Source organism: Dama dama, chromosome 17, assembly GCF_033118175.1.
Source record: "Dama dama isolate Ldn47 chromosome 17, ASM3311817v1, whole genome shotgun sequence".
NCBI classification, from domain to species: Eukaryota; Metazoa; Chordata; class Mammalia; order Artiodactyla; family Cervidae; genus Dama; species Dama dama.
Window position 1 is genome coordinate 35,516,841 of NC_083697.1, and position 18,565 is coordinate 35,535,405.

Genomic DNA, 18,565 nt, shown 5'->3' on the forward strand with positions numbered 1-18,565 from the left:
TTTTTAATAGTCTACAAATGAATAGATCCGCATATAGTCTACTGTTCTTTCCTTGTTTAAACATTATATTATTTCCAAGACAGTTTTTTTTTTTATAACAGCCAGTGGATTATACCTCTTCTTTCCATTTCTACACTTGTCACTTTTTCACATATGAATTGTTTTAAAGGCTTCTTAAGTAGAAAGGAGAGAGCCAGCATGTTTAAATATGTACTGGACAATGGTGATCTACATGCATTATTTTATTTAACAGTAATCCAATATGTCTCAGGCCTTGTTCTTGTTACTTTGCATCCATCATTCTGTCTCATCCCCCTAACAAACATAAAGGTACATTTGATTGTTCCCGTTGGAAAAAGTGAAAATACCGAGGCTTGAGTGCCTCTTGTGTGGTCTTCCTGCTTTCATTGTGTGCCTCACCAAACCATCCTGGTATCTGACATGAGCATGACATCGTACTTCCCGCAGCCCCACAAGGCGCACGTTACTTCTCAAGAAGGTCACGCCTCAACAGTTGGAACCAGCTACACAAAGGGCTTTGAATAACTATTCCTCTTTAACTCTGTCCTTTACTCTTGAGGCTTTCCAATATGGTCGAGCAACTTCCTTCTGGTCCTGTGTTCATATGGCATACTCCATTCCCTTGCTCATTAAATAAGCTACTCAAAGACAAGAACACTGTCTTTTACTTCTTGGCTTTCACAACCCATCAAAAACTCTACTCACAGTCAGGTTCCATAAGGTTTTTTATAGAGTTGAAATTAACCGCATTTATTAGAATAGAATTGTGGAGCCAAATATCTTCAAGTTGCTGCCCACCTTGAATTACTGTCTGTGATAATGCCACAGTGGTCCAAGCCCATGGTTCCCACAGTGTGGTCCACTGACCACCAGCATTGGCATCACCTTGAGACTTGTTAGAACGACAGTTTCCATAGACCTTCTGAATCAGAAACTCTGAGAGTAGGATCCCGTAATGTGCTAGCAAAACCTCCAGGTAATTTTGCTGCAAACTAAAGTTACAAGCCACTACTGTCAGCACAGTTGACTTAGAACAGAGCTCAACCCAATAGTCTACAAAATGCACCAGTTAACAACTAAGTAAAAACCTGCTTGGCCTGCTGTGACTAAAACTAGCAATTGCTCAGTTGCTGCTCACTTTCTAGAGTTACCTATGATGAAAGAAGTTCTTCACCAATTATTTGTTGCAGAAAAACACTGATGCTAACCAGATACTTCAGATATAAATGTTTTTTGATATTGTTGAGGTTAGCATTTCCCTGACTTTGAGCCTTGTGGGGATTTTTTTTTGTTTTTTAATTAGAAACGATGCATCATTACAGCTGTTTGAAATTTTAAGAGCAGTTGTTGGTTTTCCCCTCATTTTACAAGGAAAACACCAGTGGAACCATCTGTCTATTCCTTAAATAAAACAAGAGTTTAAAAAAAATGACATCATTCCTTTAAGTGATTCCATAACAGTTCAGAGGAAGCTGTGGTAACAAATAAGACCAATGAGGGAGGAAAGGTGGGTGGCTATGAATATTTACATGTCTTTAGAGAAAAAGCAGCAGGCTTGTGGCGATGTGGCCACAAAATCTCCTCATTCCTTTCCACTTGCTTCAAAGGCGTTCTGTGAAGTTTCCTTTTGATTCATAGGTCTTATGTGACTGCTTTTCTCTTTTGCTATTCAGGAGTAAGTTTGCTGATCCCCGCTGGGGCCATTCCCCAAGGGAGAGTCTACGAAATGTATGTGACTGTACACAGAAAAGAAAATATGAGGTAAATATGCTTTTTCTGGTGCACTTGACTTTATCAATGTCTGACTTGCAGGAGAATTGTATGTTAGACAGAGTAAACCCAACATACGTTTGTCTTGATTGCCCTGCTTCTGGCATATCCTTTTCAACTAGACCCATAAAAGGTCAGTTTTTACTTCTCTTTATCTTTGGAGCTCCAGACGCTTTTGCAGATCTTGAATATGGGCAGAAGGCCAGAGATATTTCCCCCAAGTGGACATGTGGCCATGTTAGCTGAAAAGATGGCTGGAAGTGTGATCCGTAAATTGTGCTAGAGAGAGAGAAATCAGCTTCATGTGGCCTGGCTCAGGAATACAGCCTGTTGCCATTTTAGGTTTAAAGGTCACATAGAATTGGACAACCCCTTAATCCTTGACCTGCATCCCAACCTCAGTCTAGCACTTTATTCTCACCTGCAGATTCTTCTTTGGGGGACTGTCTTCTAGTTTTTAAGTGTTATTGACCTACTTCTTATTATTTAGCACCTATAAAATCTATGCTTGGGCTTTGCTAAATGGATATAGGGTTTATTAAAACTAGGTTGAATTAAGAGTGTTTTGAATGTGTCATAATCATAAAGATGAAATTATTTTGAGTAAAAATAACAAGAGGAGTTTCGAAGTCCTAAATTCAGTTTTCAGTTTGGCCTCTAATAAATTGTATCTGGTCATTCTTGATTAGTTCTCACATAAAGTGCATGTGGTAAATAGCACTCTAGAGGCCTGATTGATGAATGCTTCTGAAGTGCACCAAGATCTTAAAATAAGAGATGTTGAAATGACGATCCTTACATGTAATCATCACTGTTTTTCCAAAGGGGAAAGGCGTTGGCTCCCCTGCCCTGAGCTCTGGATGCAAAGTGAGGAATGCCAGATGTAGAACTAGCTTATCATTTGCTGTTGTTGTTCAGTCGCTAAGTCATGTCATCGTAAGACATTATATCTTTTCTCTTCTCTGTCATCCTCAGAAAAACATCTCTCTTTAGCGATTGTGTTCAGTAGCCAAAAAGCTCTGTTATTATGCTCTTGAGTAAAGATTTGGTATTTATAACCTGTAGGACCCAGACCAGTGGTTTCCTCAGGTGATATACTTTCAGCTACACAAACATGAGCCTATCCAAGAAAATAATACAATTCCATGGTCATTATTCATGTGCCTTCAATTTGAGCAACAGAAAATCACTAAAAGTCTTGTATTTGTGCACATCAAATATTCATTTTTCCATTCCCAATGTAAAGTAATATTCACAGTCCCTCAGAGTGCCCTTCTTTTGCAGCAGGAGAAATGAGGATTAGCAAACAGAGATCCCTTTATATTTTTGTATTCTTTCTTTTGTCCAGAATCAAAGTTAACACTAAGCATATCCATCCCTCAGGGCCTTTTGCCAACATGGATGTTTGGTTTAAACACAAATGAGTATTGGCTTGTGCTTTATTCTGAGAAGGTGTTCATGGTCTGTTATTTTCCATGTGATCACCATAATCTATGGCTGAAGATCAAACCTTAAGAGGCTGCTGCGGGGTGTGCTGAAGCTGAAAGACATGGGCACTCAGGTGCCTTGTATGATTTTTCTTCCTGCAATTTAGTTAGCACCCTGACCAGGATAATTGTACACTCTGGATGAAGGAGGGGGAAAGCAGGAAATTGACAAAGCTAGACAATTCTGCTTTAGTGTTCTTCTGCCTTTGACTTTAAAGAAAAGGAAACTATAAATCACCTCTTACTATGCCTACCACTTGAAGTTAGGTGCAGAGGGAATTGCTCTATTAAATTTGGTGTGCCTCAATGAAGTTCTGTTTATAAAAGTGAAGCTAGAGGATCCTCAGGATCTCAAATGAAAATGTACACCAGAAACCATGCAACAGGGAACAAACACAAGGAGACAGCTCTCTCAAATAAATGAGACAGTCCTCTCCATTCATTTTTGTTGTGAACTAGATGCGATTTTCTTGTGAAGTCACAATGACCAGAATGTTGTTTTAGTGTATAGTAGTAATACAAAACATAGCTACCATAGAGTCAGCATACTTTTAATTTCATTATTCATTCCTCACTTCGTTTATTCCTCACTGTTTCTCTGCAAGTTATGATGACCTCCACATTTAGAGATGAAAGGACTAGGGTTCACAGCCAGAGTTTCACAGTTAACAACTGAGGGACAGCAGAATCCATCCCCAGGTTATCTCCTCACAAAGCTCTTCTGCTGACATGCTATCCCCACTCCATAGCTTCCAGGACACAAACAGAGCCTCGCGCTCTTGTTCTAGTGCCTTTGGGACACGTGTCTGTTTATTGCTCACATGATCTTAGAACTTTTTTCAGAGGAAACACTGTGAGGACAAGAGAAGACATGAATGTGACTTCAATGCATGTGCAGGAAAATTCTGATTACTTTTCTCCATCTTCCCTCTCTTTGATGGCCTTTTTTGAATCCAAAACTGGGTGTTTTTCCAGCTGGATACCTTCCAGTGGGTCATCTGGTGATGTGAACTGTCTAAAGGGAGGTGTGAACTTAATTGCATGTGGCAAGTGAATGTGACAAAAGGGGACCTTATCATTATGGAATATGCACTAAGAGAAAGCAGTCTAAATGAGCTGCAGACATGGGACAGGCTGTCTGCGACCAAAAGGGATCTGAGCTGCAAGGCTGCACTTGTGATTTCTCTCCTCCTACCGGACACACCCCTGCAGAGATTGCAAAGCCTCTTCCTGCCCTGCCCCATGGATACACTTCCCACAATTAACGGCACCAACATGGACCTTTTTGCCTTGCTTCCAGTAGCAGTTTAAAAAAAATGAGTCTGACTCAGACTGAAATTTTGCCTTTTGTCATTTCTTATTGAAACACAATTTGAAGATAGCATTACTTTTCACTTTCTTCATTTTGTGTACTTGCCTAGGAGTTTTCTCAAAAGGCCAAAAAAATCAATGTAGACATTCCAAGAATAAAAGTAAATAGAAATTTTTTTGGTAAATGGTGGGGAACCATGGAAGATCTTTAAGCAGCCAAGTGCTACATGAATAGCAGTGTCTTTAAAGATTGACAGTGACAGTGTGCAGAATGAACTAGCAGGGGGAACAGAAAGACTACTCCAAAGGCCGGGGCCCCGGCTGACCGATGGCAGTAATCAAGGTATGTGGGGGACGGGGCTAGGGAAGCAGCCAGGCTGGAGAATGGAAAGAAAAGTGTATTTCAGGACAAGTTTCACAGCTGGTTAAAAGTGTGGCAGAAGTTGCAGAACACAAAGAATATATTTAGGGTTCAAGACCTGGGCACTGAGAAAATTGTGAGAGCAACTCTTGTTGGTCGGAAGCAGCAACTGGTTCAAGGAGAGAAATGATGAATTCTGATTTCTCTGTGCGTGGTCTGTGTAAGAGGGGACTTGCAACTCTTGCTGGAGATGCAGATGGGCAGTCACCAGTGAGTGGATTCTTCAGGGAAAAAGTGCAGAGGCAGTAAAAAAAAGGACTGCGGAAAGAACTTTGGGAAGTATTCATTTTAGTATTTATTTATTTGGCTATGTCAGGTCCTAGTTGGTGGCATGCAGGATCTTTCACTGTGGCCTACAGACTCTCTGGTTGTGATGTGCAGGCTTCAGAGTGCTAGGGCTCAGTATCTGTGGGCTTACTGGCTCCAAGGCATGTGGGATATTAGTTCCCCAACCAGAGTCCCCTTCATTGCAATGTGCATTCTTAACCCTGGACTACCAGGGAAGTCCTGGAAATATTCTTATTTAAGGTTTGGGTAGAAGGAGCAAAGCTAAATAGATAAGGCAGGATAAGGATAAGGCACATAAGCAAGAGTTGGCATCTAGCAAGAAGCTTAATATATAGTTGTTCATCAATGACTATTTTTAATGAAAGAATGAATGATTGTAATTATAACAGGAAAAAATCAAAGGTAAAAAGAGGTTCAAAAGGAGGTGACTGACAGAGGTATTACTAAAATTGAAGTGTAAAGAAAGAGAATAATAATTCAAGAAGGTATTGGATTTGTCAGATCTGTCAACTGTAGGACATTGGTGGCATTTAGGATTTTTTTTTTTAAGGCCGAAATCCCAGTCAGAAGTTTAGCATGTTAGTGATGAGGCAATTAAAACTATCATTATATTTACTGAATATAAATAATAAAGTAATACGTTAGGATAGTGGGCCAAAATGTATTATGTTTGTAATCATATTGCAGACCGTTTTCATTTATTTTAATGGGGTGTTTGGAACTTTGTAAAACAGTAGGTGACGCTATTATTTCTCAGTGAAACTCAGTGATACTCTCCTTTTAGGTAGAGTCCTAAATTTCTTGTTTGAAGGAATAGCTATAAAGAGACTGAAGGTAGAGTGGGCAGGGAGTAGAATCCAGATATATTTAAATCTTATTCTCTGACTGTTCTTCACAGTGTTTATTTATTGAAGGTCCTACTTCTAAAGAAATGATTCAAGGTGATTTATGCAAATAATCTTTCAATGGGAGGAAAAATTTTTTTAAATAAGTGGATGAAAAAAACAAAAAAAATGGAAAAAATAAGATTAGAAAACATTAGATAAAGTCAGGTGGGCCATTAGAATATAAAATATTTGATGTAATTCCCAGCATATTTCTTGTTAATAGGTCATGAACTTATTGTTTCAAAGCTTTCAAGAGGGAAACATAGTAAGTTATAAGATCCATGTGCCCAGAAGGGGAAAAGATGCCTGGAAGAAGCTCAGTTACTTTGGTTTCTCATAAAGAAAACATATTTTTTTTTTCATACAGCAAGCAACATTTTTAAAAGATAAAAATAGCAATGAGCTTCATAGGGCTACTTCTGTTGGTATCCCTCAATGCGAGTAGATAGTATAAAACCCAATTATAAATTCAATAAAATAATTCCTCAAGGATTCAGCATTTCAATCTAGGGCACAATGCTTAGCTGTTCAGGCTTAATCCAGGGACAGATTTGGCCTATCTAGGGAAATGGGGGCACGCCCTTCAGAGTGGCTTCCATAAATATTTTCTTTTGCTCAATTGATCTTTTGATAGCAAGTGAGTTAGATATTCCTTGTCAGATACCTAAAGTGCAAATATTTCAAGTTGCTAGTTATACATGAAACCGTGTGCTTTAAAAGGCAGCTGAGCCTGAGGTGGAATTGTCATCCAGAGGGACCTGACAAAAGATGTGTGTGTTAATAGAAGGCGTCTCGTCTTCACACAGAGGTAGGTGGGAGGAAGATTTTTTTTTTTTAAGAGGCAATTATGAGCTTGCTCTAGCAAACAGTTCATAGAAATTTCTCAAGGTCCTAAATCTGGATAAGCAACTCAGAATACACCACTGCTGGGAAAGAAAACCAATGATTTGTGTTCAGATCCCAGTTTTGCCTATGACTAGCTTTGCGGCTTTGGGCAAGTGTGTTAATTTCTTTAGATTTCAGTTTCCTCTTTGGGAGAAAAAAAAAGTGCTATGAGTACTTATCCTGCCTACCTTACAGATGTGCCTTGGGCAGCCAATGCAATAGCTTTTATAAAAGTTTTGTAAATTGTGCTCTTCTGTATAGAAGTTCTCCTCACTGATAAGAGCAAGCAAAGGATAAGAAAATCTGACAGGAAACTAAAATTCCCATCTGAGGGCTTTGTCCTAGGGTGCTCAGAACCCATCCAACATTCATCATGATATTATCTTCGTTGGACTCTGAAAAGTTTTTAAAATTTAATCATTGTTAATTACTGGATTTCTACTTAATTGCTATTTCTGTAGCTAATTTTTGCTTTGCGTTCATTTCCATATCATCTGCAATTAATATTTACAGAAAGTTTGCTTAAATATCTTAGATAACACATGAGACATAACAGAGAAAAGCCTTTCCCTGAAAAAACATAAAACAGATTTTTTAAAATTTATTTTCTACTATTTTTGTTTTATGTATTTTAATATCCTCCCTTTATGTAAATAAAGGAAATGCAGATTTAAACGCTGTGACCTTTGGATTCACACAGTTAAATCTTAACCTTTCCTAAGTGGCTCCTTCCATGTATGCTTGGAAGTGTTTCCAATTTCAGTGCTATTTCTTTCATCTTGAAAACCCCCTAAGATTCTTATCATTATTTCTTCTTTGTTTTTCATTCCCGGTTATGAATTCCACATCACCACTTCCCTATTCATTACATTCTTGCATCTCACTGGGTTAATAAATTCTTTTGACACCTACTGCCCCTTCCCTCCCTTGCTATCCCTCCTCCAAGAATGGCGCCCATCAATATTGCATGCCAGGGGAGTGCAGGTCTGACAGCGCCCCAGCCCAGCAGGCAGCGGTCTCCCTTCTGTTCCAACTCAGTGATGAGAGGAACCCCTCCTCCTCCTCCTCCTCCTCCTCAAGTGCCGGCTGCTAACAGCAGACTGAGAGACAGCTGTTTCCAATCCCCATCTCTACTGCAAGGACCACTTGAAATGGATTTCACTTTAGTCTCCTTCCTTAAAAGTTTAATGTGCATTCTGAAGGTGTACTTGTAACTAAAGGTAAGAATAGTGCTCAGGAGAATGCAGCCATGACATTTTCTCCCCCAGTAAGAAAAGTAGAATTAAATAAGAATGTGGTTACTGCTTAGGGAAGATAAGTGTAATGTCAACTATGGCACAGTGAAAGCAAGACGTCACTCACTCATGTCCTAAGAGAATGAATTTCAGACTGGAACAAAGGAGCACAGAGTGGGTTGAGAGGAAATGAAAACTAAAGGGGACAGTAATGAGTTCTCAAGCTGCCACCTCCCTTGTAATTCCAAATACAAGTACATTTCCAGGTACTTTGATGACTTTAGATTTAATCAAACTTTATTGTTATTCAGTGAGAATGGAGATGATATCAAAAGGCTAAAAAGAGATGACTTTTAACTATTTTTTTTTCTAAATAGGAAGAAAGGAAAGCCATAGGTTGAAAGATTCTAGTGAAATTTTAAAATGGGAACCACGGATAGCAAAGTTTTATTAAGGGGAAATAGGTCAAGTTTTAACTGAGTTCTTAGACCTGATGATAATAGTCACTAAGAACTTAGGAATTTCTAAAATTTGACCTTACTTGTGACCTATCAAGGCTGCCACAGTTCTGTAGATGCTGATAAATGACACAAGACTCCTGAGTCAAAGTGCTCACAGCAATAGCACCATCCAAAGGGTTACCATTTTTGTGCCAGTTTCCCAAGCCTCAGTTCTGAAAGGGTGATGTAAAGACAGATGACATCTATACATTCAGTGGTTCCATTCCAGGAATAAACCACTGTGTTTAGGGAGCCTGAGTGTTTTATAATGGGAAGTGGACATGTCTACCATGTGCTCCAGAGGTAAGCCCTGTATCGTCAACGATGATTGCTATACAGTTGTCTTAAAAAGACAACTGGGACCTTGCAGAAACATGAGAGATTCAGGGAGTGTAGTCTTCCAACAGCATTAAAAAGAAACAATAGTGGTTACTATCATTCATTGAGTGTTAAGTGAGGGTAGGCCACAGATAAAAGCTAATTTCTAGGTTACATAGTATTGAATATATTAACCATAGATAAAGACTAGAGGAAAATCCAGTTCAAGTGGCTGATGCAATTTGTAAAGAAATTTGATATGACCCTTGTAATATCCATGTGAATGAAATGGAAAGATATGAACTGGACAGTATACATTTTTAATGGGTTTATATTTGACTGAACTAAGTAACTCAAAGTATTGATGTCAGACTAGAGAGAGGTTTCAAGTAGTGTCCTTGAAAAGGTTTCTGTCTTTGCCCTGTTCTTATATTACAATGTTATCAATGACTGCAATGAGACCATAAATGGCAGTTACATCAAATTTATGGAAGATAAAAGACTAGAGGAGGTAGCCAATATATGGAGGAAAAACATAGCATTAAGAAATAGATGACCTGAAAAATTTCCTAAAACAATTAAAGTAAAATTAGATGGCTAAATATAAATTTCTCTGTATAGGTTCAGAAGCCATTGCTATAACCACAGACAGCCTAAGAGCCTTTCATGTTAAGAGTACAGAGTGGTTAGCTTTAACAAATTACTTAACCTTCTTAGGGCGTCATTGCCTCCTTTTATAAAGGACATGCTTAACCATATTATTTCTCTTTCCCATCTAACTCAAGTCTGCTAAATAATATTTATAAATAATTGATTGAGAATAATCTAAAGCAACAGTTTTGTGAGGCATTGATATAAGTACATGGTGATGGTAGTTTAGTCTCCAAGTCATGTCTGACTCTTGTGACCCCATGGACTATAGCCCAGCAGGCTTCACTGTCATTCCAAAACAAAGAAAGCAGTAGTCTGCTATACTGTATATTTAAGTACAGTCAGCCCTCTATCCATGAGTTCTGTGTCTACAGATTCAGCCAACTTTGGATCAATAATATTTGGAAAAAAAAAAAATTTTTCCAGGAAGTTCCAAAAAGCAAAATTTGAATTTTCAGTACACTGGCAACTATTTGCATAGTATTTACATTGTATTAGGTATGATAAATAATCTAGAGATGATTTAAAGTATGTGAGAGGGTGTGCATAGGTTATAATCATTTTATGTAATTGTTATATAATTTTGGTTATAAATGGTTAAAGAAATTTTGTAGTAGTTATATAATTTTTATATAATGGTTATATGCCATTTAATATAATACTATGCCCTTTTATGTAAGGAACTTGAACATCCAGGGATTTTGATGTCTGTGGGGGGGGGGGGGGGCGGTCATTGGAACCACTCTTGCATGAACACCACAGGGAGATGGTCTTACTTTCATTTCACGATGCCTCACTCTAGTGAAGACAGTGAAGCTCACAGACATCTCTCTGAAAAGAAAGATGGAATTATGGAGAGAGATCTGGAAACCATGCTTTTCTAGCTGAAGTTGCAAAAATTGAGGAAGTTTGGTCTGGAAGAAGATTTTTAGAGATATAAAAATCTCTAAATGCTTGAGAGGCTCTTTAATGTCAAAGTGGAGAGAAAGCAGGTCAAGGATATGTGGAGAGATGTGTCAGGAAGGCACGTTGTATTCATTCCAAGTAAGAATTTTTTTGTAAATTTGATTTGAGAATAGATAAGGTGACCCCTCACTGCCAACCAAACATCAGCATGTTGTTAGAGAAAGCTCTGTGCTTGTTGACCCTGAGGGTCCTTCCTCCTCTAAAATTCTGTGAGCCCAGGATTTCTTAAGTCAGGCTATTCTGGCAGCATAGTTTTGAGTGTCATTTTTGCAAAGGCATTGGTTTTAGTCCCAGCACGAGCCCTTGTTAGTTGTGAGGCTTGGGCAGTCCACTCAACACCTTGGAGCTCTGTCCTCACATACCAACTGACAGTTTAAGTTAATTTATTCATTATCTGTTAATTACAGTCTTATTAGGGAAAGAATAAGGCAATTTAAAAAGGAAAAAGAAACCTAGACTTAAAATAAAGAATTTGAATCTTTGAAGTTCATTCTGCCCAAATTCTCAGAGTATGAATTATTATTGTTGTTCAGTGGCTCATTTGTGTCCTTCTCTTTGCGATCCCATGGACTGTAGCTTGCCAGGTTTCTCTGTCCATGTGATTCTACAGGCAAGAATACTGGAATGGGTTGCCATTTCCTTCTCCAGGGGATCTTCCTGACCCAGGGATCAAACCCGGGTCTTTTGCATCGCAGGTGGATTCTGTACCACTGAGCCACCATGTATGAAGTATACATGTAGAGAAATATCCATTTAAATTGCTATAGAAATACAGTGCTCTGTTCTTCCTTGGTCATATTTGAAAAAATGAATCTGGTATACTAGCCTGAATTATTTCTGAAAGTCATTTGGAAGAAGTTTAGCTCTAGGGTATCCTTATTCTAAAGTGATTTTTTTTGAAGTGTTTTTCAAGTTAGGTCATAAAAACACAAAAGTATCTAAAACTCTATGAAACCACTGGCAAGTATTATCAGGAAAAAAATGCTTATGTAACTTCATAAGGACTCTGTTCCACCTCATTCCATCCTGAAAGTATCTGTACATGAATTTAGAGGAAATTACCAAAGGCAGACCTGTGTCTGAAGGAAAGGATCAAAGAGATGCAGGCAGATTCACTATTATCAGAAAGACCTCAAGTCTTACAAGATCAAAGTCTTGGTATGAAATGCATGTCTTCTTACTTAATTCTGCCTCAACCCACCATCCACCCTCCAACAGTAAAACCTCCAAGAGGAAACTATGTGTGCAACTTTAGATCTGAAATCTCAGTGAGTACATAGTAGCTGAATACCAGAGAACTGTCACCATGCGATCTCTGCTCCCCTCCTAGGCCGCCCATGGAGGACTCTCAGACTCTCTTGACCCCTGTGGTGAGCTGTGGGCCCCCAGGAGCCCTGCTGACCCGGCCCGTCATCCTCACTATGCATCACTGTGCAGATCCCAGCACCGAGGACTGGAAGATACAGCTCAAGAACCAGGCAGCGCAGGGCCAGTGGGAGGTGAGCCTCTGTGGGGATGAAGGTGCTGTTCATGCGGACAAGCAAGGCTACCATGGGAAGGCTTTTGTTTTTAAAGCAAAACATGGGTGGAATTTTAGCTTATACTCGAGAGAAAGAGTGAGAGAGAGGCAAGGGGAGATGGGGAGACAGACAGTCAGACACTGGCTCCTGAGTGTTTTATCTACTGACTGGTAAGCACAAAAAAAATGATGGCCAGTCAGTAGCTAACTCATAGGGAAGTGCACTTATGAGTCTTACATAAGTCCCTTTTGAATATACATACTATCTTGGGAAGGGAAATATATATATACACACATAGTATATATATAGATGTGAAAGTGTTAGTCACTCGGTTGTGTCCGACTGTTTGTGATCCCAGAGACTGTAGCTGACCAGACCCCTCTGTCTATGGAATTGTCCAGGCAAGAATCCTGGAATGGGTACTCGCTTCTCCAGGAGATCTTCCCCACCAGGTTGAACCTGGGTCTGCCACATTGCAGGCAGATTTTTTACCATCTGAGTCACCAGGGAAACCTGTGTGTGTGTGTGTTAGTGTGTGTGTGTTTTAATTGTCAGGTAGAGAAACATTGCACCTGGGTCAGAAAATGTTAGGACTTACTTGCCAACAAGTCCAGGAAATATAGGTCTGAATTTAACCTGGGAAAGCAGGAAGTGTGTACCCTAAGCTCCGATACAATGAAGACTATGTGTAGCACCTTGGCTGTCTGTAGCTGCGGCCCTTGGAACTTCTTAAGGGCAGCAGCTTAAACAGATCCTGCTGTTTCCATCAGAACCCTGCAGTTAAACCTGAAATTAAGTGCAAAAGGATTTGTTATATTTACCATGAAGATTTTATACCAAATACCTTAAAAAAAAAAGTGATTTGTGTAAGTCTTTACAAGAGAATTATCCAATATGCATGTTGTGTGTGGGCTTCCCTCGTGGCTCAGAGGGTAAAGAATCCACCTGCAATGCGGAAGGCCTTGGCTCGATCCCTGGGTTGGGAAGATCCCCTGGAGGAGGGCATAGCAACCCACTCCAGTATTCTTGCCTGGAGAATCCCATGGACAGAGGAGCCTGGCGGGCTACAGTCCATAAGGTTGCAAAGAGTCAGACATGACTGAGCGACTAAGCCCAGCACACGGCACATGCTGTGTGTATTTTGTGATTACTTACAGTACTTTTCTTTTGGGAAAGAAAACTATAGGGAAAAAAAATAACATTATGACTCAACTCCTAATATTTTAGGAAAAAATAATAGTAGAGATAGAAGCATAGCAGGCATCCCTGGGATTATCTGGAATGTCCTCTCTATGGACGTACACTCTTCTTGGTCACGTGAGCACCGCTCCTGGCAAGAGGACCTGGATTAAAGTCTAGGGCTATACTTAATGTTAAGACTGAACTTGACCAGGTCTAACTTCAGTTCCATTTACGTTTAAATGATTTCTCTCAGAAACATACCAAAGTCTTAATCTCAAGGGATCCTACTTTGTTGGCATGATTCTCCACCTATTACCATAATACCGTATTTCTGGATTTGAGTGATAATAGCAATAACAATAATGATAAGAGGAAAATAAAAGAAAGAGCTATGAAGAGTAGAAGAGGGAAATCCTTATGAAAAGACTGTAATTATATTTGTGATGGGAACAGGGAGCATTCGTTCTCTGCCATTTCTTCTAGGAGGCTTTCTGTAACATGCCATCAGGAAATGACACTCAAGGCTTGTCCTTGCCCTGCTGAAGAAAGCAGCTTTTTTCCAGGTGTCCTTTTGGAGCTGAAATAAGCCTAGAGGTGCTGAGTCCCTTTCTCTCCTTTTTAGTTCAGTTAGAGCTTCATCTTTAGGTATGGGTTCATCTGAAGAAATGATTTCATGAATGCTATTAAAACACAAGTCATGGTGTAGCTCAGATGATGTTGCAAGGCCTAACTAATAAATAGCCATCTGAGGTGGCAACTTTCAAAGCTGTGACAAGCCCTGGGGACTCAATATATGATGAAACATTTGTTCATGTTTTTGATAAATAACCATTTGCTCACCATGAGCCAGGCCCACATAGATACGGTAGGAAGCAAAGTAACCTGGTTGCTGCCTCTGCAGAGAATAAGTAGCCTAATGCAGAGGCTGAGTTGTGCCCTCACATGGTTTCATTCCTCCCACATGAAATTCTCTTTTAAATTTGAGTGAATTAAAAGTTGGACGATTTCAAAAAACAAAATCTGAACTTCCAACTTCTCTTGAAAAGTTAAAGGCTGCGTCCTGCCTAGCCCTGAACTCCCGCTGTACCTGGTACTTTTACTGTAAGCATCTTTGACATAGACATCTTTATTACCACAAGCATTTTTGCCACGTAACTAATTGGTCATAAGACAATTTTGGTGTAAAAGATAAAACACCCGGTGGACAGTTTGGTGTGACAGTTTGGTCACCTCTTTGGTCAACCTCAAACCAAAGTTGACAGCTTGCTTTCATCTCTCCACTAACACGTACTCACATTTTTATATCCCATAAATCTGAAAGAGGCCAAGGGCTGAAAAGGCACAGAGTTGAGCCCACTTTTCTCATAGAACTTTGGAACATCTGTCATGGGACATGTGAGAATGTAAACCAAGAACAAGCAACGGTATAGAGATGTTTACAACACAATATAAAATAATAAAGCTCAATTATAAATATGCATCCTAGTATTTGGAAACATACTTCTCTTAATTAGGAAGAAGTTTTTGCAAAAGAAATGTGAAATGCCAAATAAGGAGATGCATGAACAAGCAAAAAATATGAATAATACTAGGATCGAAAGATACTGAAGACAGGGGCATGTGTATAACCCTCAAAATAAAAACAAGTTATTTGTACAGTATTGTCATGAATCCCCACACATTTCAAATGTTTTAAAATATTTTTTATTTCAAAATAAAGTCTTTTTGTTATTGATGTTTTCATGTTTTATTATTTTTGTTAATGTCTTTTATTTTTTACTACTTCACCTTTTATGGCAAAGCGGCTTTACCACCCATTAATTACCAGGCAAAAATGCTTACAGTTAAAGTGCTGAGAGCCCATTCCTGTGTGTCTGTGGTGACTAAAGGCAAGTGGACACTGAGCTCTTTAGATTGGCTTGTGCTCTGCTTCACCGCAGTCTCTACCGTTCCCTATTATTTTCTGTCTGCTTCACACAGTCCTGTTACCTTTCTACCATGGAATTGTGACCCTTGTTTTATGGATTCTGTGCTTGGTCTTTCAGATGATTTCTGTGGCTGGAGTCATTTGGTTAAATCAAAACCGGTTAATATAGTTATCAGTTCCGCTTGTCTTTATTTCTTGCTAAATATTAAAAATCTAAAAGACTGCTTAAAGGCTTACATGAAAAATAACATGTGTCAATGCATAGAGTTTGCCATACTGTGCTTTTTGCAAAGTTCAAGAGCCCAGATTATGAGGTAAAGGCAGTATACCACTTTGGAAAAGTAATTGATAGGTGAGTTTGGGAGAACTCAGTAGAATGGTATTGCATAATTCTTTAATTTTCCTAATTATTTTTTAAAAAATTCTTTTCAAACCCCTAAATTTTTAGGGGAAAAACTACCATGCTGAAATCACATCAAACTAAAAGAGTACTTTTGGATTAAATTAGCAATTTAGAGATTAAAGCAAATGGTCAGAAACAGAAAATCAATTCAAATATACTGAAGTTCAAAGGATAGTGTAAATTTCTTTTGGAATTTTAGATAGACCCCAGAACGGAGATTCTTGAAAGATCAAAAAAGGCTAAATGAAGGTCTTCTAAATAAAGCATGTTATCAGGCAAACAAAGTAAGGGAGAGAATGGTGAAGAATGGAAATAAAAGTATAGTAAAGTCAGAGAAAGAAAAAAGGAGCAGGAAAGGGAATAATCAAAACTCAGGGGTAAAGGCCCTGCTCTTTGCACCTCCACTGGCCACCATCATGGCCATCAGAGGCTCAGCCACTGCCCCTTCCTTCTTGTCCCGCAGGACGTGGTGGTCGTTGGCGAGGAAAACTTCACCACCCCGTGCTACATTCAGCTGGACGCGGAGGCCTGCCACCTCCTCTCCGAGAACCTCGGCACCTACGCCCTGGTCGGGCAGTCCACCACCAAAGCAGCCGCCAAGCGCCTGAAGCTGGCCCTCTTCGGGCCCCTCTGCTGCTCCTCGCTGGAGTACAGCCTCCGAGTGTACTGTCTGGACGACACTCAGGACGCCCTGAAGGTAGGTAGCCCCAGCCTGGTCTGCGCACCTCGCACCTAGAGACGGGGTGTGTGTGTACGTTCACCAAGTGCGTGAGCACACGTGTTTGGCCCCCAGAGATGCAGCTACAAGAACAAATTAGGCGTTTCTCTGAGGCCCTGCTGATAAATACGCCGTTTCCATTCTGCTGACGCCTCCCAAGGGCTACTTTTGTTTACCTTCCTTGATTTCTTTTAATGAAAAATTTAGAAGTGGAAGAATTTGGCAATGAGACGCATGGATGGTAAATAACCTGCTTCCATGTTTATCTCAGCTGTGTTCTTCCTATAAAAGGAGCTGGCATAATTGCTCACACTCTATGTTCCTCTTGTGTGCTGCTTCATTATATGCTTTCCCATTCTTTTTATGAGGACTGTGTGGAAGAGGGTTAGCATTTGACAACAGGCTTCTGCTTTATAAAATAAATGGGCTTAATTCCTGGTGCTATTACTGCCATTCATTTTCTCCCATTTGAAGCTTTAAAGGATCTAGTGAGTGCCTCCGAAGACATTATGATCTAGAAGGAGAGGGAAAAGAAGTATGCCAAGGACTTGGAGGCAAATCAGAGTGTGATATATGCCATAAGTGAATGCAAAGTTTTATGGGAATTCAGAAGGAGGCATCATATTATTTTGAGCAAATCTGAAAAGGAGCTAACATTTGAGGTTGGCCCTATAGGAAGCTAGGATTTGACCATCAATAATGGGGAAGAAACACAAGATTCTGGGTGAAGGGAACAGCATGAACAGAGGGAACAGTAAATACAGACTCTACACAGCATCTCATTTCCAGAAAGCCAAAATTGATAGATAGGCATCTTATTCAGAGGGACCTTGAGGATCAGAGAGAGGCGTGGAGGTTCCATTTCTTGAGTTAATGAAGATTCACTGGAGAGATGTAAATAGAAGGTAGACATGACTGTAAATATATATTAGAAATATTAGTCTGATGTCAGTGGAAAGATAAGAGTCAAGCTAAGAAAAGCGTGATAGAGCTGGGGTGAAGACAGAGGTGTGAGAAGAAGGGAAACAGGTAGGAAAAGTCCTAATAAGTAATTCTTGCAGTCCCTGAAGACTAGGAACCCTGAATGGGTGGAGCAGAAGGTCAGGTCTGCCTCTAAGTAATAGTAGCAGAGTCGGGGGTGGGTAGCTCTGGAGTCATGATGTGGTGGCTTTGCCGTGGGTATATTGAATCAGAGCACGGATTAGACACCAGGACCAAGATGCCCAATGAACAGTTAGAAATATAGGTGTGACTCTCCCAGCCAAGAGCAGATCCTGGGAGTTTGGGGAACCAACCATACAGCATTGATATTTGTCATCCATGATGATTGGGAAGAATATCAAGGGAAAGTAGAGAGAGAAAACAGAGATAAGAAACATTACTGAGAATTTCCAATGTGCTGCACAAGATTCTAAGTACCTTTTCTTATAGCTTTTTATTTATTTGGCTGTGCCGGGTCCTAGATGCAGCATGCAGAGCCTTTAGTTGCAGCGTGTGAAGCCTTAGTTGTGGCATGTGGGATCTAGTTCCCTGACCAGGGATGGAACCAGGGCCCCTGCATTGGGAGCTCAGAGCCTTAGCCAGTGGACCACCAGGGCAGTCCCTACATACCTTTTATTAACCCACTGAAGCTTCACAACAACCCTGGACCCCACTGTCCCTGTTTTACAGCTGTGCACTCCAAGGCATAGAAAGGTGAAGTAAGCTGCTCTCGGTCACACTATCAGATGGGAAGAGCAGGCTTCATGCCTGGGCAGCTGGTGGCCATCTGGACTCCTCACGCCTCAAATGGGCAGCTCAGAGAGCCACACCCTAGAGCCCAGGGCCTGGGGGAGCCCGGCCTTTGCAGGGGAGACGTGGGGCAGCCAAAGAGGAGCTACACGAGGAGGAAGTGGAGAAGTGGGACAAAGATGCATCTAGAAAGCCCCGGGAAGAGAGATTTTTTCTGAAATTCAGGGCATTTCCTTCTGGAATTTCCATCCAGAGGTACTTCTAGGTCATGAAAACTGAGTGTTGCAGATTGTGTCCATGAGGAGAGGAACCACAGTTGGTCCCTGGATATGTTTTTGATGGTT

The 18,565-nt window shown here is 40.2% G+C and overlaps 1 protein-coding gene across 4 annotated transcripts in view; it reads left to right on the forward strand.

Moving 5' to 3' along the window:
* Window positions 1-18,565, forward strand: part of UNC5C (unc-5 netrin receptor C) — a 406,962-nt gene that overhangs the window by 354,226 nt on the left and 34,171 nt on the right. For all 4 annotated transcript variants that reach the window (XM_061164372.1, XM_061164373.1, XM_061164370.1 and 1 more), the window contains 3 exons: window positions 1,695-1,782; window positions 12,071-12,239; window positions 16,236-16,469. In XM_061164372.1, the coding sequence (XP_061020355.1) occupies window positions 1,695-1,782; window positions 12,071-12,239; window positions 16,236-16,469 (491 nt within the window). The remainder of the gene's footprint in view (window positions 1-1,694; window positions 1,783-12,070; window positions 12,240-16,235; window positions 16,470-18,565) is intronic.